This window comes from Sciurus vulgaris, assembly GCF_902686455.1.
Source record: "Sciurus vulgaris genome assembly, chromosome: 1".
Classification (NCBI taxonomy): domain Eukaryota; kingdom Metazoa; phylum Chordata; class Mammalia; order Rodentia; family Sciuridae; genus Sciurus; species Sciurus vulgaris.
The window spans coordinates 113,011,934-113,037,633 of record NC_136461.1 but is presented as its reverse complement, the minus strand read 5'-3'; the positions used below and the strand labels follow the sequence as shown (position 1 = coordinate 113,037,633).

General features: G+C 41.3%; 2 protein-coding genes across 6 annotated transcripts in view; one reads left to right on the top strand and one right to left on the bottom strand.

Moving 5' to 3' along the window:
- Nucleotides 1-122: 122 nt before the first annotated feature.
- On the bottom strand, nt 123-6,673 carry OAZ3 (ornithine decarboxylase antizyme 3; the record flags this gene model as incomplete). Its single annotated transcript, XM_079146230.1, is given in 7 exon segments — nt 123-1,961; nt 2,733-2,818; nt 3,290-3,465; nt 4,126-4,203; nt 4,205-4,265; nt 4,550-4,702; nt 6,663-6,673. Coding segments are annotated over 7 exon segments (708 nt in total). The 3' UTR covers nt 123-1,818.
- Nucleotides 6,674-7,556: 883 nt separating this feature from the next.
- MRPL9 (mitochondrial ribosomal protein L9) overlaps nt 7,557-25,700 on the top strand; it is a 34,745-nt gene continuing 16,601 nt past the window's right edge. For 3 of the 5 annotated variants that reach the window (XR_013766463.1, XM_079155402.1, XM_079155403.1), the window contains exons 1-6: nt 7,563-7,808; nt 7,960-8,116; nt 8,216-8,340; nt 8,549-8,599; nt 9,574-9,675; nt 10,155-10,238. Coding sequence is in view for 4 of the 5 variants with exons in the window: in XM_079155402.1 (XP_079011528.1) it covers nt 7,656-7,808; nt 7,960-8,116; nt 8,216-8,340; nt 8,549-8,599; nt 9,574-9,675; nt 10,155-10,238 (672 nt within the window). In the remaining variant the exon portion in view is untranslated. Of the gene's footprint in view, nt 7,809-7,959; nt 8,117-8,215; nt 8,341-8,548; nt 8,600-9,573; nt 9,676-10,154; nt 10,239-10,366; nt 11,152-25,700 lie in introns of those variants that run through there. The other 2 variants (XM_079155401.1, XM_079155400.1) reach the window with 2 other exon arrangements.

Here is a 25,700-nt window from a genome sequence, read left to right as displayed (position 1 = left end):
ATGGGTAAAATATCTTCTGAGTCTAAATCTGGTGAGAATTTTCAACCACTTCATATCACAGGCACCAACTATGAAACAAGTGACCCTCCCATATACACATATTCTTAATGTTAGTTCGGAACTAATCAATCATTTATTAAAAACCATACCAATTTAGGTTTAGGCTATGTAAATAAGAACCCCTCCTAAACTGTTAGAAATAAAAGGCCTGGATTAGGATTCTAGAATCCTGGATTCCAAGAATAGGTCTCCACTATAAACTTATTTTAAGACTTAAGTAGCTTTTTTTCTCATTAGCATCTGTCCATTTCTGACAGTATTGAGGCTTCAGTGAGAATCATGAAGGTACTTAAAAGTAAATACAAATGTGGCTGAGCGTGGTGGCACGTCTGTAATCCCAGTAACTCGAGAGGCTAAGGCAAAAGAATCACAAATTCAAGGCCAGCCTCAGCAACTTAGGCCCTAAGCAACTTATCAGGACCCTGTCTCAAAAAGGGCTGGGGATGTAGCTCAGTGGTAAAGCACCATGTTTAATCCTAGTACCAAATTTGTGTGTGTGTGTTGTGTGTGCGCGCACATGTGCGTAAGAGAAAGTGTAATGTGGGTGATAAGAATAATGGGCAATGAAATGAACCTTTTTTTCTTTGAGGACAAGGCAAAGCAAACAAAATTGGCACATAAGGATGCCTTATGGCAGGCCCTTTTTTAAATCTAGGGATAAGTTAGGTCTCTCTGCATAATGCTTGGCAACTGTATTTTCCCACAACCATAATTTTCAAATTTTTTAGAAAACTCAGTAGCAATTAGCAGAAAAGTTCCAGTAAAGGAATGACTTTAAATAGATCTTACAGTCTTGGAGGAATCCAGGAGGGTTTCTGTTGGACATTCCAGGCACTGACTACAGTGAACTATTTGAAGTGTGCTCAGCTCTAGAATTGGAACTACCTTTTAAGGGAATTATAAGGCCATTTAGACCCGTTTCCTCACTACCTGAGGGTCTTTACTTTCATGAACAGAGGTCGCTGATACAAATTATTCATAAGACTTCCTACTTTGGAAAATCAGTAATCTCATTTTTACCTGCAGTTCATTACTAGGTATAAAATCTCTTCCTTTAATGTGATCTTCATGTCTTGTCAGTTAATATCCCTTCCTCTGGGTTCTTTATCATTCTCATTCTTCCAATACAACCCAATATTTGCTGTCTGGAATGCCCTCTTTTCTCTGCTATTGCTTACTTATTGAGATCTTCCCCTTGGGCCAAAGCCATTTGGGGTTAACTTTTTGATCTTCAGTTTTCTCATTTGCAAAATGAGAATCAAAACCATCTTCATAAATTTTTAAGATTAAATGTAATGTTTATAAAGTGTTTAACACAATCATGGCCCCCATGGGCCAAAGCCAGGAGGCCCATGTAACTTCTCAGTTCCCCCCACAATTTGGACTGAAATTTGTGGATAAAAGCATCCTAATGAGGCTTATCCTTTCTGAACTCCCTAGTTGATTGGTCTTTGCCATTTCCAGGTACTCAGTAAATAGAATAAGTGAGGAAGTGGTTTTTGGGTTAGGGGAAAATAAAAGGAACGTAAAATTCTTGAGTCCTTTCCCTCTCTGGCTTGGGTCCCTCAGTCATTGTCCTATAGTGAATTCAACTCAGATTCATGTTCCACTCCAGCCATCCGTACACCCCACAAGGAAAAGCAAACACTTGATGATTGCACTACCCTTTATTCCTAGAATGGAGGTGCCCTGAATCACCTGGGCTCAAGTCCCATGTGTCAAGGCTTCTAGCCCCTCACAGAGTTGGAATAAGCATGTTTAGGGAGGCTCGCTAGGCAGGTGGCCAAGGTCCCTTTCAAGGGGATACACCATGAAGATGACATTGCCCCAGGGAGGGAGGGCAGGGTGATCTGGTCTGACCACTTCAAAGCCCATATAGCTGAAGGCACGTAGCAGAGCACCTGTGAATGACAAAACAAATGGTTAGAACACTCAGAAGCTCAAGCCATGTATTCCCTCATGTATTCACTCCTTGGCTAAGGAGTGGCCTCTGGGAAGCTGTGTAGTACAGACTTTTTGGGTGTGTTTGTAATGAAATAGACCTAGGCTATAACCCTGGCTTTAACACTTGCTTAGCTTGTAACATTCTGGGTTAACCCTTTGATCTTCAGTTTTCTCATTTGTAAAGTGAGAATCATTCCCCTTCACAGAATTTAAATGTTTTTGAAGTGTTTAACATAATGATGGCACAGTAAACTCTGAAGTGATGTTTTTGAAGAATGGTTGATGACCAGCTTTTTGTATGAACTACTCAAGGGAAAAGGTTGTAGTTTCTATCGCATGTGCTCCTGTGTCCTGGCCTTGTCCCCAGCCCCTTCACACTGTAGGTGCTTGATACACTTGAGATCCTTTCTGATTATATCCCTTGAGTAGTTTTGTGCAATTTCACCAGTGCTCCCTTAGTCTGGCCTCTGACAGAACCTGCAGGGGCTTCCTAATAGTCCAGTTGTAACTTGACTGAACAGAATGCCTCGTGCCTTCACTACTTTTGTGGAGAGAAGAAAATCCCTGAAATGCCACAGGGTACTTTTTTTCTTTTTTTCTTTTTCTTTCTTTTTTTTTTTTTTTTTTTTTTTTTAGGAGTAGGGGGAAGAGGGACTCCTACAAAGGAAAGGAGTTCTAAAGTTCTCAAGCTTCCTGAACACAAAGGATGAAAGACAGCAGATCCCCACCTCTGTCCTTCCGATCATTTTGGAAGTTCACAAACACAGAGTCCACGTTGGTTTTCTCTTCCACGTACTCCAGTGTTGCTGTCAAACTAGAGGTAGGAGAAAAACAGTTAATGACATGCTCAGCCAGTTCAATCTAGAAAGACACCTAGCTGGAGCAGAAAAAATATTGGTCAGTTTCTGCTCTCCACCCATCCAAACCATGAAGCATAAGCTGCTACACTAGTTTTGGTAGCTTTTTCTCTGAAGCTGAGGGGTTGCACACAACTGATCTGAGGTGTAAGCCATAAAGGGGGTCTAGGAAGAAGGGACTATTAACTAGCTCAAGATACTTCCTTTTATTCAATGATTTCTGGATCCCCACTTCTGTTTTTGAATCTTGAGTCCAGCAACTTCCCATAAAATGTTACCCCTTGTACCCCAGATCCTGGCTCAGCTCAAAGGCTAGTCTCCATGCCTCCTGAATGGTTTGTATCCAGGTCCACTTAGTGATTGTGACATAATAGAAGGGTGACATTCCCCACCCCTTCCTCCCTACTCACTCATCCCAATTCAGTCACCTTTCCCTATTCCCTTGATCCAAGGTCCTAAATGGGATATCCAGGAAGAGTCGGTGGTCACAAAGAAGGCCGTGCCAATGGGTGGAAGTCTGGGGGGTGAGGCGGAAGTGGAAGTCTAACTGTACTGGATCCTGATGGAGCAGGGGGTCAGTAGTCAGCACTGTCAGATTCCCAGCCTGGAAAAGGAATAAAAATGAAAGTAATAGTCCCCTGCTTCTGTGTTCATATAGTTCTCAAATCAATTCTCAGACAGATTTGGGTGCATCTGTGAAAGCAAGGAAGGGGAAGATAGCGGAGCCTGGGAGAAGTGGAGCCAATGTCTTAAAGATTCAATACTGTCCCCCTTAATCCTAGGAACTAACAGCTACCCTTGTTAAGTCTGGCTTACTGTTCAAACTAAGCTTTATTATTTCCCACCCCCTCCTCTTCCACATTTTTATTATAGGGATTTTCTCTCAATTCCCTTTTCTTATTTAAAATGCAGAGGTTACAAGTAGGCATATTGCTGCAATACAATACCAGAGCAAATGTTGGGGTTCTAGACTGTAGATCAGCTTAGCATCTAAATAGCTTTATGTCCCAGAAATCCTAATACAGTCCAGTGTACTTTTGTTTCTGCTTTTTTTCTCATCCTGCTTTTCACTACCAGTTGTATGACCTTGACTTAAGATCTCTGGGCCAGAATCCTTGTCTATAAAGTAACTTTTACACATGAGCTCTGAGGGTTCCATCTACCTCTGAATTTACTGATTCATTTTCCAAATAGCAATACCTCTGCAAGGTATTACAACAAGCAAGGGACTGCCCTGCCATACCACAGCTCATAGTCCACTTACTGAATACAGTTCTTTAAGCTGGTTGTGGTCTTTTCCCTGCTCGGCACTTCTGCCCACCTGGAGGCCCGCTAGGGACTCAGGAGCACTGGAGGCAGCAGCGGGGCCTGAGTGTCAAATCCTCCTGTTCCTTGTAAGTGATGCTGGTTGGGAAAGAGAGACCTGAATTAGTTACATTGAAATATGAGATAAGAGATCATTGATTACTGTAAATTGATCATTTACAGGTACATAGGCAGTCTTCTGTACTGTCTATATACCAGTCTGTCTTCATTTTCCCAGGCCAGCCACATGAAAAAATTAAAATTTCCATGCCATCTTTCTATCCCCATTTTGTTATTATTTCCTGCCCCTTGGGAAGTTCTTTGAAAATTTTTCATTTTCCCTTACAATTTACATAAACAATCACAAAGATGAAAACAAATACCTTTTATAACACCAAGGCAGCATCTTCTCCCGGAGGCTGATCCGGTATTTGTAACAGTAAAGGTAATAGGCGTATGGTGACCAGATCGGGTAGAGGTAGTTCCGTGTTTTTCCCCTCTTGATATAAGAAAGGGAGTAGAGAGAGGGGCGTGACCTGTAACAAGGCAGTTTCTCTGTTCAGTGCCTCCCTGCGGCAAAGTGAGGTTCAGAGCCTGGCGGCAGAGGTTCAAGCAATCCTGTTCATTGTGACCTGGTGGGCATTATGACATAGTGACGGGTCAGCCCATATGTCACTTCAGGGCTCCACTCTGCTCCTCCCCCACCCCACCCTATCACCTTAAGGCTTATATTCAACTAGTATATACTTTGTGGCAAACTTCCGTACTGGTTGGCAAATAGCCCTCTCTGAATATTTGTGCCCACCCTTCCTGGCCCTTCCTCTGGGATGCCCCTTCCCCCTAAAATCCAGCAACTAAAGAGTTGGTGTCCAATACTGCAGGGGACTTCCAAGGCCCCCATCCAGCATTGTCCTGATTACTTAGTTCCCAGTTCAGTATTTTTACTATCATCCCTGCCCTTAACCCAGGGATACTACAGATTGTTGAACTTTCTCCATTGCCTTGTAGGGTAGGAATTACAAACTAAATGCTTCCCAAGACCCAGACAGCTATTGGAATCAGTGGAGCTGCAGGGTAGGGCTGTTAAAAAATGGGATGCTTACACCCCATCTAAAAGAAGCTCACACAACTCAGCTCCATCTGGTTGTCATGTGGGAAAGGAGAATTGGTGATGCCAGATTTTATGATTTTTTAACAAAAACTAGAAAGACAGGATTTGTGGTAAACTTCTCCAGATCTAAAAATATGTTGGCTACTGATGATAAAAAATTTACATTGTGCTGGGTACAATGTAATCTCAGTGACTTGGGTGGCCAAGGCAGTAGGATCACAAGTTCATTTAAAAACATACTGGCTACTGATGATAAAAAATTAACATTGTGCTGGGTGCACTGTAATCCCAGTGACTAGAGTGGCCAAGGCAGTAGGATCACAAGTTGAAGGCCAGCTTCAGCAATTTATCAAGACCGTCAGCAACTTAGACCCTGTCTCAAAATAAAAAGGACTGGGGATGTAGCTCAGTGGTAAAGCACCCTTGGGTTCAATTCTCAGTACCAATTTCTCTAAAAATTAACACTCTGAGCAAAGTTTGGTTATGGGGCCACCAGTCTGAACCCTCTCTGCATATTCATTCACTCATCCATTCAACAAATATTTATTATTGAGAGCCTACTGAGCCAGGCAATATTCTAAGTGCTTGGGACACATCATTGAACAATACAAAGATCCCTGCCATATGGAACGCCTCTCTTAAAAATGAGAAAACAAACCTAGAAAATAAACAATGTTAGAAAATAACTGCTATGGAACAGGGGACAGAGCAGGATAAAGGGAAATTAAGAGTATGAAAGGGATAGAGCAGGATTGTAGCAACCAATTATTCAAATGGGCCTCACTGAAAAGGTAACATTTAATCAGAGATTTGGGGAGTTAAGGTTAACCAAGCCATTGTCTGAGGATAAGAGCATTCCATTCAGAAGCAACAGCCAGTGGTAAGTAGGAAATGTACCCAGGGTTTTCAAGAAACAGCAAAGTGGCCACTGTGAGTGGGGCAGTATAAGCTACAAGGAAAAAGAGCTAATGAGACTGGATTATATAGTACCTTGTAGATCAGTGTATGGATTTCCCCCCCCCCCCCCCCCGCAAGTAAAGGGTAAGTGGTTGCAAAGTTTTGGGTGGAAGAATGACATCTGAATTGAATTTTTAGAAAGATCCTCCTGAATACTATGTTATAAATAAACTGTGGAGATCTGTTGGGAGAGTATTAATCCAGGAGAAAGACGGTGTCTTATTCTAGAGGGGAGCACTGGAGTTGATGGCAAGTGTTGAATTCTTGAAATAGTTTAAAGGTAGAACCCACAGAATTTCCTGATGAACTGAAAGAAGTTAACCTGAGAAGTTAAAGGTGAGTCCAAGAACTGAAAGAATGACGTTTCCTTCAACTGAAACGGGAAAGGTTGTAGTTGGGCATTTTGGGGGAAGAACAACAGAAATCACCTTTGGGACATGTTAGCTTTGAGATGTCTGTTAGACATATAAGAGGAAGATGATAAGCAGTTGGATATTCCAGTGTGGAGTTTGTGGCAAGACTAGGCAGGAAATAGAAAGTAGGAAGTTGTTGGCATATAAATAGTATTGTAAGCCATAATACGAGGTACAATCAAGAGAGTGTACATTGAGAAGAGTAAAAGTCCAAAGACTAAGTCTTGGGGGCACTTGAAAAAGTGGGGAGAAAAGAAAAATCAGCAAAGGATAATGTGAGAAGACTGGTGTCCTGGAAGCCAAGAAAGTGTGTTTAGAAGGGGTAACTGGTCAGTCTGTTTAAAAGTCACATATGATGAAGCATAGAGCCTCTTTCCACAATCTCCTCTGACAAACCCTCTTTCGTCCTGTACTATTGACAGTCCACAGAGAAAACTGTTCGGCCTTCCTCCCCTCCCCACCCCCATGGTTTATCTCTCTCTTAATTTAGAATCCTCCTTTAAAAACTGGCTTAAATATTGTAGTACAATGATTAAGAGTTAGACTCTTCCTGGGAATGGCAGTTTTCTAGAGGATTTCGTCCTTCTGCCGTTTTTAGATAGATTTGAAGGAAAAGTGAGAGCAGCATTCTTCTTCTGTGTCTAGTTATCACAGACTATTAGAAGTAACTTCAGACAGCAACTAGGGCTAAACCAAAGCTTCCATTTTAAAGATAAAACAACCCAGAGGAACATAGTGTCTTCTCCGCAGTCAGTTCATTTAATACTCATTCCATTATCTGTCGGTAATTATGGGCGTACCCCCGCCCAATAAAAATAAAAACAGGAAGAGGAGAAAAATGCTGAACCAAAGAGCGGTTTCCTCCGCTTTCTCAACTCGCGGCGTGTGGGCTGTGGGGAAACAGGACGAAGCCGCGCCACCTCAGGCGCGCCGCGGGCAGCCCCAGCGAGGCCCTTCCTGCCGCCCGGCGCCGGGGACCTTCCGCGGGTCTCCTCGGGGCCTGGCATCATGGCGGTGGTTGCGGTCACCACTCCCGGTGGAGCTCTGCTGCGGGCAGGTACTGCGCGGCTGCTGCGAGGACGAGTACCGGAGCTACTCTGGCCGCGACTTGAAGGGGGCACCACCGCCCTGGAGCGCGACTTCAGTCTGTCTCACCATCGGGTGAGGGCTGAGTTTGGGTTGTGGGGCTGCGGCTGTTTAGGCCGGAGTGTTGCTTCTGGGCTTGGAGGGCCCGGGCCCGGGGTTTGGGGACGGCGGCGGCCTGAACGGTGTTCTCTGGAAACTTTCTCACCCTAGTCTCCCCGGCCGCCAGGGCACGGTCATCGTGGAGCGCTGGTGGAAGGTGCCCCTGGCCGGGGAGGGCCGGAAACCTCGTCTGCACCGGCGACACCGCGTCTATAAGCTGCTGGAGGACACGAAACACCGGCCAAAGGAAAACCTGGAGCTCATCCTCACGCAGTCTGTAGAGGGTAAGGCTCAGGCTTCGACATGATAGGCTTGTCGAAAACTGATCGTCTTTTCTTTAGGGACACAAGATTGTTTTGAACAATGGTCTCTGTTAATGGCAGAACTTGGAGTCCGGGGTGAACTGGTTTCAGTGAAGAAGTCTTTGGGTCGCAACCGTCTCCTTCCTCAGGGACTGGCTGTGTATGCATCCCCTGAAAACAAAAAGCTGTTTGAAGAAGAGAAATTGGTGAGCTCAAAGGAAAGACGGTGGGACTTTGAGTATTAAAATTTAAGGTTTCCTCTGGCAACTTCCTTCCTTTTACTATTTCATTTGATAATCAAATAGAAACAAATGCAGAAGTCCAGCCTGTGTCCAACATAGTAAGAGTTTGATGTTATTTAACATGGGCTCATTTTTCTTTTACTTATTTTCACTTTTAACTTGTTTTTTCTAGCTAAGACAACAAGGAAAATTAGAGAGGATCCAGACCAAGGCAGGTGAGGCGGTGAGTAGGAACATAGGAAGTGTTTATTGGTCACTTACAAGAGTTACCAACCTCTTTCTGAGTGACTCTCTGATTTTCTTGAAGTTTTCTGATTGCACACACAAGGGTAGAAGAAATATTGTGACTGGCCCACATAACTGGTATGGAGACATCTTGAGAGGTCCTGACCTGTTGAGAGAAGTGCCCTAACTTATTGAGAGAGTCCCAAATCTGGAAATTAGGGGACCCATGCAAAAGTGTGAGGTGAGGGCTCTGCCTTCAGAGATATTTACAGACACATGAGAAGGTAATCAGTAAACTCAAGACAGTAAGTTATAGGAGTTAGATGGACCATAATGGGTTCTAGAGTGATTGAGGAGGGCTTTTTTTCCAGATAGGACTAAATTAAACCTTTTGGTATTAGTTAGCTTTAAATAGTCCAGGACGATGGGGAAAATATTCTTAAGGGAAAAAAATGTAGAAATTTAAGGCATGTTTTAACCTAGAAAGTAGCTAAAGCAGAGGATTTATATAGTGTAGTATTATGAAACATGGCTAGAAAGGGGATTGGGACAAGATATATAAAACATCTTAAATCTTCAATTAATTAATTTATACTTCATTCTGTAATCAGGGAAGAGCCATTAATGGGGTGTGGGTGGATTTCAAGGGCCGGAAACTTTTGGGTTAAAATAATCTATGGATGTTATTTCATCCTGAGATATATTAGGAACCTCCATTGGCCTATATCTCCTTGCTTAGGAACAGCAAAGTATAGGTGACACCCCCACCACACACACAAAGTATTGCTAAAATATCTTTCTACCACATCAGCCTTGAGATAATAATGTTTTGTCATTCTTACTCCTTTCTCACCTGTCTTGGCTGTGAGGTAGAAATAATGCCCTTTACTTGAACTCTCAAACCTTATGACTTTTAACATGTTTCCTCTTCGACTCCAGTTCAAACCCCGTCCTATTTATAATTTCTTTCAGACAGTGAAATTTCTGAGAAACTGTCACTTGGAGGTAGGAATGAAGAACAATGTCAAATGGGAGCTGAATTCTGAAATAGTTGCCCGCCACTTCCTCAAGAATGTGAGTGTTTGTAAATATCACCATACCCCTGAAGGTGAAAGCTACTTCTGGGAAGGATTGAACTCTGTCTGAAAAGGATATGATCATTTAGCTGGAGTTATGGAAGGTTTCTCGAATTTTTGCAAGGGTGTGGGAGGAAAATGGCTAAGAACTAAAGATGGGCACAGAATTTAAAGGTCTGATAGGAAAAGGTGATGGTTTCTGTTTATTTTCTCTCTAGCTAGGGAGAACCTGGGGATATGTGACTCACTAGAGAATTGTAACTTTTGTGGATGATGTAATTTTGGTCTTAAGCCCTGTTTTCCTTTGTGAATCTACCTCAGTTTCTCTGCTACCATCTGTAGAGATCAGTGCCTTCCCATGAGTCAGCTAGAGTAAACTCACCAGTTCTAGTCCTTCCTCTATAGGAAGTTGTAGAACCCACTTTATGAGGTTCCCTAGAGTGGCAGCCATGAGTTCATTTGGCTGATTTTTTGCAGCTTGGTGTCATGGTTGCCCCTCATGCATTGAAGCTACCAGAGGAGCCTATCACACGTTGGGGCGAGTACTGGTGTGAGGTGACAGTGAGTGTTTTATGTAATTTGTTCCTATTTCTGACTGGGAAAATAATTAGTATGAACAGCTGGGGCTATGTGATGTTAGCCATTACCTGCCTGATTGATCCTTAAGGATTCCCATTGTTTTGTGTTAGGTAAATGGGCTTGACACCGTGAGAGTTCCTATGTCTGTGGTGAACTTTGAAAAGCCCAAGACCAAAAGATATAAGTACTGGTTAGCCCAACAAGCTGCCAAGAGCATGGCCTCCACCAATTCCCAGACAGTCTGAACCTACTTTCCCTACAAGATTGAAAAGCAGAATCAGTAGCAGTGGAGCAAAAATGAACCAGTACCCTGATCATATTCCCATATCTGACCAAATACGGAATTTTAGAGAACATGTGGACACATCGGACTGAACTACATATACATGTTGAATTCTCCAATTTGCCAGCTCCATCTTGGACAGTCATCACATCCAGTTCTATCAGGGCACTTTTGCTGGAGAAGTACCAGGCTTTTGATTTGATAAGCTGGATACCAGTGGACTGAAACAGACCAGATTCTATTTAGTCTCTTCATCCATTGGAGTTGATTGGAACAAATGGAAGAGTCATTGTCTTTAGTACTTGATTCACTGTCATCATCCAACCGAATATTTGTATCTCAAGCAGAAATAAAATGTGTGTTCTTGCTAGATATGGTGGGACACACCTGTAAACCCAGCGAACTGGGTTCAGTTCCTAGGATTACACACAATAAAAGAGGTGCGTCCTTTTTTTTAAAAACGGGACTTGAGTAGACTGGGAATAAGACATCCAGGTGAAATGTGTTCTTGAGCACTGAAGTTTGCTGCCAAAAAGAAGAGAATACATCAGCTTGCTCCATCCCACAGTTGCTCTGAGCAAATTACTCTGAATAAGCTGATTATGTCTTTGATTTTAAAGCTTACTGTCACTAAATCAATGTGAATAATCACAGTTGATTCTATAAGGAGATCTGAATAAGGCCTACAGGTAATTGATGGGAAAAAAATGAAGCTAAGATGAAAAAAGCTTAAGAAAGGAATATATATATTATTTCTTGGATGAGCTCCGGGAATTTGGAAGTTATTTTTTGAACCATCTCCTGAAATTCTTGACCTAGGTTAAGATAAGGAGCTCATTTGGTCATACTAGAATAGATGTCTTGATGGGAGTTGAAGGAAGTAGATAGTTCTGCATAAGTTCACAGTCTACTAGAAAAAGGAACATCCATTGACAGGTGGGTTGTGCCAGGCTCACTCAAATATAACACGAGTCATGCAGTTGAGGGAGGTAAGGATAAGACCATTGACTCTGCTGTCAACCCTACCAGAAGCTCAAAGATTGATTTCCATCTTCCTGTTTGAGCTGACCTGTCACTCCGAGCCAATTAAGCATTTTCATCCCAAATAAAGTCTATCAGTAGTTGCACTGATAACTACACCCACCTTCACACTTGCCAGAACTCTCTAAATAAGATGTTTGAAATTTGCTATTTCAATGATCCCATTCCTACTTTACTTGAAATGGAAGGCTCATATAACCGCATCTTTCAGTTGATCACCATTCTGATGTTTTCTGAAATTGAGCAACAGGCACATTTCATACAGCTAATCTCAAAAAATGTTTACTCATAAGTTGATTTCCTGGCAAAAACAGAGTTTGAGATTTGTATGCAGAAAGTATATTGGGGGGAGTCCTGTAGATCAATGCTTGTTGGGGAGAGGCAGAAACAGGATTGGGTAGAGGAAGAAGTAGAGCTGAGGCCATCTTACAAAGGCCTCTGGATCCCACTGGAAGCTCAAACTAGGATGCTCCAATAAGCAAGTTGGTGAACCTACATATGTACCTACCTGGTGTAGAAAAAAGGGCATGACCTTGGGTGAGGTAGACAACTTCAGCCAAAGAGAGTTCCCAAAAGGGAACTCAGGTAAGAGCGATCAGCTGTCAGCATTCTCAGCAATTTGGGGACTGAGTACCTCAGTCCTGTAGTGGACAGTCACCATTGCAGTTCATTCCTTGAACTGCTCAGAACCATTTGCTTCATAAATTCTGACACAGATCACTCAGGATTCCAGTGGTCTCTTTTCCTGGTAAATTTTTTAAAAGTCTGGAGCAGACAGTCCCTTCGTGCTATAACTTGTTTTGCTTGTACAACTGGTATTCATCTCCCTCCTACTCAACCCATTCTAGATTCTTAGCTGATCCTCCCAGACTTGCACTTCTGCTGGTCCAAGTGGGTTACCTGATTAGGTACCTAACCATCATGTTCTCAGGCCATGACTGCCTTGTCATTTATCTTCAAAATAGGGCAGAAGAAACAAGGTACTGTGAATGGCCTGAGTGCCAAATACATTGTTCCCATTATATAACAGCAATCCCATCTGCTGATGATCAAGGTCAGTTATTCCTGTCCAATAGTGTCTCTTTGCCTTACCTTCTTGTCTCTTGGCATTGATCTGAAGCTTAAAGTGTAAGCTATGTGTGTGTCCACTGATAGAAATATTCCTTATTTGAGAACCAGGACTTCTAAACCCTCAGAGCCGAGAGTTGAGACTTCTTATGAAGCCACTAGAAGTGATACAATGGGGAACTGCTCGTGTGTTCATTCCTTTTTTCCTAAACTCATGTATTTCACTTAGCCATTAGCCATACAGCACTCTTATATGATGGCCATTACTTAATATACATACTGCATCCTGGAGAATGAGGTCTCATACTCACAGGGAATCATCTCCAAGTTGGTTCCTTCACTTTGTTAGGGTGCAGCTTTGGGGTGATATGATATGTGGTTAGAATAGAAGATCCTGTGATCATGTATCCAGTGCTCATACCTCCTTGCTATGAAGTGGTATCTTGGGCCCACTTCATCCAAGATCTCATACCAATGGATCAAAATTCTGTAAGATAGTGGTACTGAGGCTTTGCAGGCAGGAAAGGCAAACCCATATCCATAATACACATCAATTTCCAGGCAAGATGGAACACTTTCTCTTCCAAGGCAATAAGGGTGCAATGTAATTAATTTCCTACCAAGTGCATGGATGGTCTCTGAGGAATGGCCAGATCATTACCAGAGGCCTTGAGTCTGTATCTGTAATCTTAACTTTAGGCAGTATACTGTCTGAAGTTCTATCTGGATAATTTCCTCTTACTGCTGTCTTTCAAGGCTCCCTCTGTGTGGGGCCTTAGTGCAGCCACAGTCTATTTCTCACCTACTAAAATAATTCATACCAAGGTGAGGCTTTTTCTTCTTCTGATCATGGGGTCCCCCAGTCCATGTAGTTGTAAATGTAAACTGAGAAGTTCAACAATGACAGGTAACAGAGAGTCTGGTCACCTGCTTATGCAGCTTGCTTTTGCCTTTTATCCTTGCTAAGCTATATATACTGCTTTCATCTTATGAAAGATTGCTGCTGGAGCCCCCTCCCCCACCATATGAGTTGTGGGTCTGACAAACCCAGAGTATAATAGTCATTTTTGGCAACATGGCCATTTGATATCCCATAGGCATCAACTAGAACTCAATAGCAGGCCAGAAGCTAACTTTTGAAAGTTTGAATAATGTTCTTTTCTTTTTCCAATGGCATGGACTTGCTCCAGAGCTGTGAGATCTATGTGTGTCTTCCTATTGGGGCTTGCAATAAACACTGTGTGGTCTTTCCTACCACTGACACCTCTAATATACTTCTAATATAATATGGTATCTTGTAGACAAAGCAGCAGGACCAGTTGTATCACAGTCCAAACCTGCTGCACAGCTTTTTCCTACTCTGGGTCCCACTCATATTTGGCAGTTTTTGGTGTCACCTGATATTTGTGTCAAAGCAGTAGTCCCATGTATGGAATAGCTATCTATAGACCTCAAAGAGATTTACCAAGCACTGCTCCTTTTTTTTTTTTTTTTTTTTTTTTTTTAATATTTGTTTAGATGTCAATGGACCTTTATTTATATGCAGTGCTGAGAATCAAACCCGGTGCCTTACACATGTTGGGCAAGTGTTTTACCACTGAGCCACAACCCCAGCCCTGTGCTCCCTTTCTTAATAGTGAAAAGTATAAGAGGAAATATCCTGGTGCTCCAGATGACTGAACTTCTAGGAACTTCACTGACAGGACAGGATTCTGATTACTTGAGTACTTAGTTTGTGTATCACCATTTGAAGAACTGGCAAAGCTTCTAGTGCTCTTGCCATTTCTTGCTCATCCTCTGCAATTACCAATAAAGTAATGCGATGTATGGAAGTCCAGATGGTCCACATCCCTTCATACTGTATTATAACAGAGGGTTGGATGGTCCAGGAACAGGGTTGTAAATGTATATTATTTCTCTTCTCAAAAGTGAAAGCAAACTTTTATGACCTTCCTTTTTGTTGTTGTACCAGAGATTGAACCCAGGGGCACTTAACCACTGAGCCACATCCCCAGCACTTTTTATTTTTCTTTTTGAGAAAGGGTCTCACTAAGTTCTTAGGACCTTGCTAAATTGCTGAGGCTGGCTTTGAACTTGCAATCCTCTTGCCTCAGTCTCCAAGCTGCTGGGATTACAGGTGTGTACCACTACACCTGGCTCATCTTTTTCACAGAGGTAGAAAAGAATGCAATTGCTCAGGTCAAAACATACCATCTTCTCTTGCAAAGATGGCACATTTGGGACAGCAGATAGGATTACTTGTTAATTGAGATAGCAGTAATCCACTGTCTTTTTTCATAATCTGATTTTAGAGCCAGCCTGGTGAATAAAATGGCAATATGATGGGTCACCATCTTTCATCGTTTATATCTGTATTTTTTAATTTATCATCTTTACTTGGAATGATGGAGGCAGTTTTAAGGTCTTCATGTTGGCCTTTCTCACTACCATAGTGTCTGCCTCACAAACCAAAAACCAGTATGATAGTTCTTACAACTATTGAATGTGCTTATTCCAATTATCCATTAAGGACTGGTGAAATAACTACTGGGTGGGTCTGTGAACCCAGTAGACCCACCAAGAGCAGACCTGAACCTGAATTTTATTACCCTGCACTACCGCTATAACAGAGGTCTACAATGATGGAATATCAGATCCTGGGATATGAATGTCAAATAAGACTATATCTAACAGTTCTTGAAAGATTTAGGTACTCCTTTTTCTCTGACATGTGTTATGTACATAAAAAGGTCACAGGTCCCTATGGGATAGGACTAGGGTAATTATACACTTGTTATGGTATTTCAGAGTCCTTTCTTTTAGGAAGGCAGCCTCCAATCATTTCCAGCTGGAAAACTGGCTCAAGAAGACTCCTACTTCCACCCGTGAAGGAATTAAAGCTACAAAATTGCCTTCCCACTACATACAACTATAAAAAAGAAAAATAATAATTAAAAAAAAATTTTACAGACACTGGAAGGCAGGTAGTGCAGAAATATTGAGAGGAAATTAAAGCTCTATGATTGCCTCAGCTTATTGCCTAGAGGTACTTTCCTGAACTATATGATAAGGACCAGTGCTTTGAAGGGAGCACAATAGAACCTGCCTTCTGATTACAGAAGAAAGAAAGTAGAATTGTTGGAGGAGTTGGCCAGAAATGGAAAAGCAGAACACATGACAAAATGACAGAGAAGTTTGGATACCTACAGAAGAGTCCCCTCAAATGTTGGGCTGGCACCTGGGGATGTAGCTCAGTGATAAAATGTGTGCTTGGCGTGTATAAGGGCCTAGAATCAAGACCAAGCACCACCAAAAGAAAGAAAAAAATTTGAATTCTGATATGCAAATGCATAGGGTGAAATTCTACCAAGTCGGAGGTTAAAACACACACATGCACACACACATGCACAGTCAGTTGTTAGGCCAGACAGTTCCCAGAGCTCACACAGAATTGGAGAATATTTCATTTGTGTTTCTGTTGGTATGTATGAATAGATCTTGCAATACATGGGGCATGAGATATCAACTTCAAAAGGACTCACTGATGAACACTCGAATACAGGTTACTCTACTCTGGATCCATCATTCAAAGCTTGAAAGCAGGCCTTGAAAGGACCAAATTGATACCAAAACATCAACACTTATAAAAGAAATGACAAAATCTAGCACTGAGCAAAATAAAATTTCCAGTGTCTGATACCAAATTAAATACTGTGTTAAAAAGAGACAGAATGATGTCACCCAGAACCAAGACAAACAGTCCAGGAAATGTCAGGGATGGTGGAATTAGAAACAGGACAATAGAAGAGCTACAAATGTTTTATGCTCTTTAGAAATGTAAAGGTAATGAAATTAGATCCTTATTTCACACTATACACAAAAATCAACTCGAAATAGATTAAAGGCTTTAGTATTGGAAACTAAAACTACTTGGAAAAAAACAAAGGCAAGCTCATGACATTGGTCTGAGTGATTTTTTTATTATATGATCCCAAAAGTGCAGGCAAAAGTAGGTAAATGGGATTACAGTGAAATAAAAAGTTACACAACAGGGCTGGGGTTGTGGCTCAGTGGTAGTGTGCTTGCTTAGCATGTGTGAGGCACTGACTTCAATTCTCAGCACCACATATAAATAAATAAGTAAAATAAAGGTCCATCAACAACTAAAAAAATATTTTTTTTGAAAAGTTACACAACAAAGGAAATAATTAACAGAGTGAAGAGACAACCTACAGAATGGGAGAAAATATTTGCAAACCAAAGACCTGTAAGGGACTAATATCCAAAATACACAAGGAATTCTTTAACAGCTCTCTAGCAAGAACACAAATAACCCAATTTAAAAATGGGCAAAGGGCCTGAATAGATATTTCTTAAGACACGTAAATAACCAACAGGTATATGCTCAGCATCACTAATCATCAGGGAAAAAAGCAAATTAAAACCACAATGAGATGTCACTTCATACCTGTTCAGATGGCTCTTATCAAAAAGATGAAAGATGACATTACCAAAGATGGAAGAAAAGGTATCATTTGTTACCCGTTGGTAGGAATGTAAATTAGTAAAGCTATTATGGAAAATAGTATGGAAGTTCCTCAAAAAATTAAAAATAGAACTACCACATGATGCAGCAACTCCACGGCTGGGTAATATATTCTCTTTAAACAAAATTAGTATATTGAAGAGTGATCTGTATTTCATGTTCAGTGCAGCATTATTCACAGTAGCCAAGATATAGAATCAAGATGAATGGGTAAAGAAAAGGCAGTTATGTGCACAATGAAATACTACTATTAAGCCTATAAAAGGAATGAGGTACTGTCATTTGCAACAACACAAACCTGAAGAATATTTACATTAAGAGAAATAAGCCAGACACAGACATATATTTCATATTGTCACTTATATGTGGAATCTAAAAAACTTGAACTCATGAAAGCAAAGAGTAGAATGGTTGTTACCAGGGGAAAATGTTGATCAAAGAATACAGAATTTTAAGAAGTAAATTCAAAAAATCTATTGCACAACATGGTGACTATAATTAATAATCTATTGTATACTTAAAAAATTGGTATAGAACAGAACTTAAGTCTTCTTACTACAAAAAATAATAATTATATGAGGTAATACATATGTAAAATTGGCTTGATTTAGCTGTTCCACTGTAGGGAATATATGTTAACATGCTATATACCATACATATATACAACTTTTATTTTTCAATTAAAAATAAGAGACAAAGGGGGAGAGTTCATAAAGGAATTTGTATCACTGACTTTGGTAGAATGTTAGAGAGAACTTAAAACAGGTGAAACTAAAGATTATGAAACTCAATAGCCATATTCCTAGTTGTCTTTTTGAAAAGGTTAACAGTTTTGTGCAAAATTGAAAGTACACCAAGAGAACATATTTAATCATTTTAAAAGAAAAGAATGAAATGGAAAACAAAAATATAATAAGAGAAATGGGAGATTTTTTTAAAGACCCAAATGGATCTTCTAAAAATGAAAAATACAACATCTGAAATGAAAAATCCACTGGATGGAATTCTGCCTCTTAGAAGAGGGAGTAGATGTATTTTTGCCACTCAGTACAACTGTAAATCCTGAAATTACATTAAAAAAAAAATAAGACTTTAAAAGGTAGAAAGAAAAAAGCAGACTGTCTAGGAGCCTTAGGACCTGAGGAAAAACACTGTGAGTTCTCTTTTTGCCTTATTTATTCCCGGACTTGAAGCTGAAAAAACCAGCAATCTGGAAATGCCAATAGACACAGAGGAAGGAAGGGAGGAAGAGAGGGAAGGAAAGAAGGAAGGAGGGAACAGCCCTTATTGCTAAAGGGACAAAGGAAAGGGACAATTTAGCAAAACAGAATTCTTTGCACCATGCGGTACATAGATTAAACATTATTTCTGGGTGGTGTGCCTATGAGGTGTTTCTAGATGAGACAAACATTTGAACCAGTTTATACAGTAAATTACTATCCCAGTGTGGGTGGGCATCATCCAGTCTGTTGATAGACTATTGAATAGAACAAAAATGTGAAGGAAGGAGAAATATTTCCCCTTGGCTTCCTACCTGCCTGCTTGCATGGGGGTATCAGTCTTTTTGCCCTTAGCTCCCCTGGTTTTCAGGGCTTTGACTCAGCCCAAATTATACCACTCACTGACTTTCCTAAGTCTCTAGCTTGCAGATAGCAGGTCATGAGACTGCTCAGCCTCCATAATCACATGAGCCAGTTCCTGTATAGTTGGCTCTTTGTATCTCCATTCCTGGATCCAACCAACTACAGATTGAAAATATTTGGAAAAAATTTTTTTTCAGAAAACTGGGGATATAGCTCAGTTGGGGATATAGCTCAGTTGGTAGAGTGCTTGCCTTGCAAACACAAGGCCCTGGGTTAAATCCCCAGCACCGCAAAAAAAAAAAAAAAAAAAAAAAAAAAAAAAAAAAAAAAAAAAATTTTTAATTTGCCACACACCAAACACTACGCTGAATCTACATGAATGAAGTGACGTGTAGGTGCACCCTGCTGTGGTCTCCCACCATTTGACAGATCCTCATTTTTTGAGCATTGTTTGCCTTGTATCTCTTCCACGTACTTGTAGTTTGGCCTATGATGGTTGCATCTGTACTAAACAAGGACACTTTTTTATTGCCATTATTCCCTAAATAGCACAGTCATATTTATATAGCATTTACATTGTATTAGGTATTGTAAGTATTACTCTTGAAAATGACATGTTCCGAGAGGGAACAGCAGGTTCCAAGGCCCATTGGTGTTGGGGAGGAGGCATTGGTGTGTGTCAGGAACCTGAGCTGGAGGTCAGAGGGCAGCAGGAGTACAGGAGGTGACTGGGGGTGGAGATGGGCAAAGTGCAGGTTTACCAGGAGCCTAACTGAGTGTGGGAGGCCGCTCAGCACGGCGCTGGGACTCGGAGCGGCCACTGGGGCTCTGGCGGCTGCCCGGGGGAGGAGTGGCGAGGAGAGCTGTGTGGACTCAGGACACCGGGGCCTGCCCTGGGGAGGAGGAGGAGGAGCGCGGCCGCTTGGATTCGGAGTGACTGCACCGGAGCTGCAGGCGGTTGCCAGAGGAGAAGCTGCGCCGGTGAGCTGTTTGGACTCAGAACGACTGCTTCTGAACACCGGGGCCTGCCCTGAGGACGAGGAGGAGGAGGAGCGGGTCCACTTGGATTCGGGGTGACTACACCAGAGCTACAGGCGGTTGCCAGAGGAGGGGCTGCGTGGCGAGCTGTTTGGACTCAGTCCACTTCTGAACCCCGGGGCCTGCCCGGAGGAGTAGGAGGAGGAGGAGGAGGAGCGCGGCGGGTCGTTTGGACTCGCAGTGACTGCATTAGCACTCCAGGCGGCTGCTCAGAGGAGAAGGCGAGTGGTGAGTTGTTTGGACTTAAAGTGACAGCGCCTGAACACAGGGGGGCTGCCTGGAGGAGAAGCGTGGTGGGTCGCTTGGTCTTGAGTGGCCGCACCAGAGCTCCGGGCGGTTGCCCAGAGGACCCGTGCTGCGGGTCACGTGGATTCAGAGCCACTCAGAGCGACCGATCCTGAACACTCGGGGGGTTATCTGGAGAAGGAGGAGGAACGGGGAGGGTCACTTTGACTCGGAGTGATTGATTGCCCAGGGCTACGGGTGGTTGGTGGGAGGTGGAGGCACGCAGTGAGTTTCTTGGACTCCTAGTGACCGCACCGGAATACTGGGAGGCTGTCTGGAAGAAGAGGCGTGTGGCGGGTCTCTGGGTCTCAGAGCGATTGTACGGGGCCCCAGGTGGCTGCTCAGAGGAGGGGCCGCATAGCCAGGCGATTAGGTGCAGAGCAGGGTCCCAGGATCTAGGAGGCTTCTGGGTGGAAGAGCCGCACAGAGACAGGCTTAGGGCGGAGCGAAGGTTCCAGGCCTGCGGGCAGATTCTCTGAGGAGGGGCAGCCTAAGGAGATTCATCTGTGAAGGGTGAGGCTCCCAGGCCCAGGAGGTAGGGCCAGGCCCCTGGGAACTTTGCAGAGGAAGGCAGCCCAGCCCAGGCGGTAGCTGTAAATTGAGGGGAACCTCTAGGAGGGAACTGACCAGCGACACCTCCCCACCGGGTGAGTCTTCCCTGCCAGGTGAGGTTTCCCCACAAGGACGGTAAAACTAGAGACTCAGGCCCAAACAGGCCTTGCCTCAGCCCGCAGCCTAGGTCCCCTTTGGATGACCATTGGTCAACAAGTGGAGGCACCTCTGCCCACTAGCAGGGATTATACCCCACCTGAAGGCCACCACTCCTAGAGAGGCAGCTTCCTTGTGGAGCACCGCATTATCAACTTCCTCCAAGACTTCAGCCTACTGAAGGCTAAGAGGGGATATATACAGAAATCTTCAAGGACATTGTAAGTCAATAGAGGAAATCTGCAATATCTCAGCGGTCCACTGATACCTGAACAATATGAGAAAACAAGGAAAGAAAATGCCACAAACAAATCTAGATGTTACATCAATAAAACCCAATGACAGCATGGCAGAAGAAATGACAGAAAAGGAGTTCAGAATGTACATAATTAAAATGATTACGGAAGCAAACGAGATGAAAGAGCAAATGCACGCAGTGAATGATGAGATGAAAGAGCAAATGCAGGCATTGAATGAACGCATCAATCGACAGTTAAAAGAGCAAATACAGGAAGCAAAAGATAATTTCAATAAAGAGAGATATTGAAAAAGAACCAAACAGAAATCCTTGACATGAAGGAAACAATAAACCAAATTAAGAATTCCACAGAAAGCATATCCAATAGGATAGAACACCTGGAAGACAGAACCTCAGACATTGAAGACAAAATATTTAACCTTGAAAACAAAGTTGAACAAACAGAGAAGATGGTAAGAAATCATGAACAGAATCTACAAGAACTATGGGATATCATGAAAAGGCCAAATTTAAGAATTATTGGGATTGAGGAAGGCCTAGAGAAACAAACCAAAGGAATGAACAATCTATTCAATGAAATAATATCAGAAAATTTCCCAAATCTGAAGAATGAAATGGAAAATCAAGTTCAAGAGGCTTATAGGACTCCAAATATACAAAATTACAACAGACCCACACCAAGGCACATTATAATGAAAATACCTAACATACAAAATAAAGACAGAATTTTAAAGGCTGTGAGAGAAAAGAACCAAATTACATTCAGGGGGGAAACCAATACGGATATCAGCAGATTTTTCAATCCAGACCCTAAAAGCTAGAAGGGCCTGGAACAACATTTTTCAAGCCCTGAAAGAAAATGGATGCCAACCAAGAATCTTATACCCAGCAAAACTTACCTTCAAATTTGACAATGAAATAAAATCTTTCCATGATAAACAAAAGCTAAAAGAATTTACAAAAAGAAAGCCAGCATTACAGAACATTCTCAGCAAAATATTCCATGAGGAAGAGATGAAAAACAAAGAAGCAAATCAGCAAAGGGAGGAATTATCCTAAAGGAATTGTCAAATAAAGGAGGAAACAAGTTGTGTCAAACAAATAAATAAATAAAATTTGAAAAATGAACCAAATGACCAGGAACCAAATCATATCTCTATAATAACCCTGAATGTTAATGGCCTGAATTCATCAATCAAAAGACATAGACTGGCAGATTGGATTAAAAAGAAAGATCCAACAATATGTTGCCTGCAAGAGACTCACCTCATAGAAAAAGATACCCATAGACTAAAGGTGAAAGGATGGGGAAAAACATACCACGCGCATGGACTCAGCAAAAAAGCTGGAGTATCCATCCTCATTTCTGATAATGTGGACTTCAAGCCAAAGTTAGTCAGAAGGGATAAAGAAGGTCATTTCATACTGCTTAAGGGAAGCATAAATCAGCAAGATATAACAATCATAAACATCTATGCCCCAAACAGTGGCTCATCCATGTATGTCAAACAAATCCTTCTCAATTTCAGAAACCAAATAGACCATAACACAATAATACTAGGTGATTTTAACACGCCTCTCTCACCACTGGACAGATCTTCCAGACAAAAATTAAACAAAGAAACCATAGATCTCAATAACACAATCAATAATTTAGACTTAACAGACATTTATAGAATATACCATCCAACCAAGAGTGAATACACTTTCTTCTCAGCAGCACATGGATCCTTCTCTAAAATAGACCATATATTATGCCACAAAGCTAATGTTAGCAAATACAAGAAGATAGAGACACTACCATGTATTCTATCAGATCATAATGGATTGAAGTTAGAAATAAATGAAAGAGTAAAACACAGAAACTATTCCAACATCTGGAGATTAAACAATATGCTATTATATGATGAATGGATAACAGAAGATATTAGGAAGGAAATTTAAAAATTCTTAGAGGTAAATGAGAACAAAGAAACATATCAAAATCTCTGGGACACTATGAAAGCAATACTTAGAGGGAAATTTATTTCATGGAGCGCATTTAATAAAAGAAGTAAAACTCAACAAATAAACGACCTAACACTACAGCTCAAAGCCCTAGAAAAAGAAGAACAGAACAGCACCAAAAGTAGTAGAAGACAGGAAATAGTTAAACTCAGAGCTGAAATCAATGAAATTGAAACAAAAGAAACAATACAAAAAATTGACAAAATAAATAGTTGGTTCTTCGAAAAAATAAACAAAATTGATAAACCTTTAGCCACACTAACAAAGAGAAGACGAGAGAAAACCCAAATCACTAAAATTCGGAATGAACAAGGAAATATCACAACAGACAGCATTGAAATACAAAACATAATTAGAAGCTATTTTGAAAATCTATACTCCAACAAAATAGAAAATTTCGAAGACATCAACAGGTTTCTAGAGACATATGAATTGCCTAAACTGAACGAGGAGGACATAAACAATTTAAATAGACCAATTTCAAGTACTGAAATAGAAGAAATCATCAAAAGCCTACCAACAAAGAAAAGTCCGGGACCAGATGGGTTCTCAGCCGAGTTCTACAAAACCTTTAAAGAAGAGCTCATTCCAATACTTCTCAAAGTATTCCATAAAATAGAAGAGGAGGGAACCCTCCCAAACTCATTCTATGAAGCCAATATCACACTGATACCTAAACCAGACAGAGACTCATCAAGGAAAGAAAATTTCAGACCAATATCCTTAATGAACATCGACGCAAAAATTCTCAACAAAATTTTAGCAAATCACATACAAAAACATATTAAAAGATAGTGCACCATGATCAAGTGGGCTTCATCCCAGATATGCAAGGTTGGTTCAACATCAGGAAATCAATAAACGTAATTCACCATATTAATAGACTTAAAGTCAAGAATCACATGATTATTTCAATAGATGCAGAAAAAGCATTTGATAAAATACAGCACCCCTTCATGCTCAAAACACTAGAAAAAATAGGGATAGTGGGAACATTCCTTAACATTGTAAAGGCCATTTATGCTAAGCCCATGGCTAATATCATTCTAAATGGTGAAAAACTGAAAGCATTCCCCCTAAAAACTGGAACAAGGCAGGGATGCCCTCTTTCACCACTTCTATTCAACATCGTTCTTGAGACTCTGGCCAGAGCAATTAGACAAACCAAAGAAATTAAAGGGATACGAATTGGAAAAGAAGAACTCAAACTATCCCTGTTCGCTGATGACATGATTATATATTTAGAGGAACCTGGAAATTCCACCAGAAAACTCTTAGAACTCATAAGTGAATTCAGTAAAGTAGCAGGTTACAAGATCAATGCCCATAAATCCAACGCATTTTTATACATAAGTGATGAATCTTCAGAAAGAGAAATTAGGAAAACTACCCCATTCAAAATAGCCTCGAAAAAAATAAAATACTTGGGCATCAATCTCACAAAAGAGGTGAAAGACCTCTACAATGGAACTATACAACACTAAAGAAAGAAATTAAAGAACACCTTAGAAGATGGAAAGATCTTCCATGTTCTTGGATAGGAAGAATTAATATTGTCAAAATGGCCATACTACCAAAAGTGCCATACAAATTCAATGCAATTCCAATTAAAATCCCAATGACATACCTTACAGAAATAGAGCAAGCAATTATGAAATTCATCTGGAAGAATAAGAAACCCAGAATAGCTAAAGCAATCCTTAGCAGGAAGAGTGAAACAGGGGATATTGCAATACCAGATCTTCAACTCTACTACAAAGCAATAGTAACAAAAACGGCATGGTATTGGTACCAAAATAGAAAGGTAGATCAATGGTACAGAATAGAGGACACGGACACAAACCCAAATAAATACAATTTTCTCATACTAGACAAAGGTGCCAAAAAGATGCAATGGAGAAAAGATAGCCTCTTCAACAAATGGTGCTGGGAGAATTGGAAATCCATATGCAACAGAATGAAACTAAACCCATATCTCTCACCATGCACGAAACTAAACTCAAAATGGATTAAGGACCTCGGAATCAGACCAGAGACCCTGCAGATTATAGAAGAAAAAGTAGGTCCAAATCTTCACCTTGTTGGTCTAGGATCAGACTTCCTTAACAGGACTCCCATAGCACAAGAAATAAAAGTTAGAATCAACCACTGGGATAGATTCAAACTAAAAAGCTTTCTCTCAGCAAAGGAAACTATCAGCAATGGGAAGAAAGAGCCTACAGAGTGGGAGAATATCTTTGTCAATCATACTTCAGATAGAGCACTAATCTCCAGAATCTATAAAGAACTCAAAAAACTCTACTCCAAGAATTCAAATAATCCAGTCGACAAATGGGCTCAGGAAATGAATAGACACCTCACAGAAGAAGATCTACAAGCAATCAACAAACATATGGAAAAATGTTCAACATCTCTAGTAATAAGAGAAATGCAAATCAAAACCACCCTAAGATTCCATCTCACCCCAATTAGAATGGCGATTATCAAAAATACAAGCAACAGGTGTTGGCGAGGATGTGGGGAGAAAGGTACACTCATACATTGCTGGTGGGGCTGCAAATTAGTGCAGCCACTCTGGAAAGCAGTGTGGAGATTCCTTAGAAAACTTGGAATGGACCCTCCATTT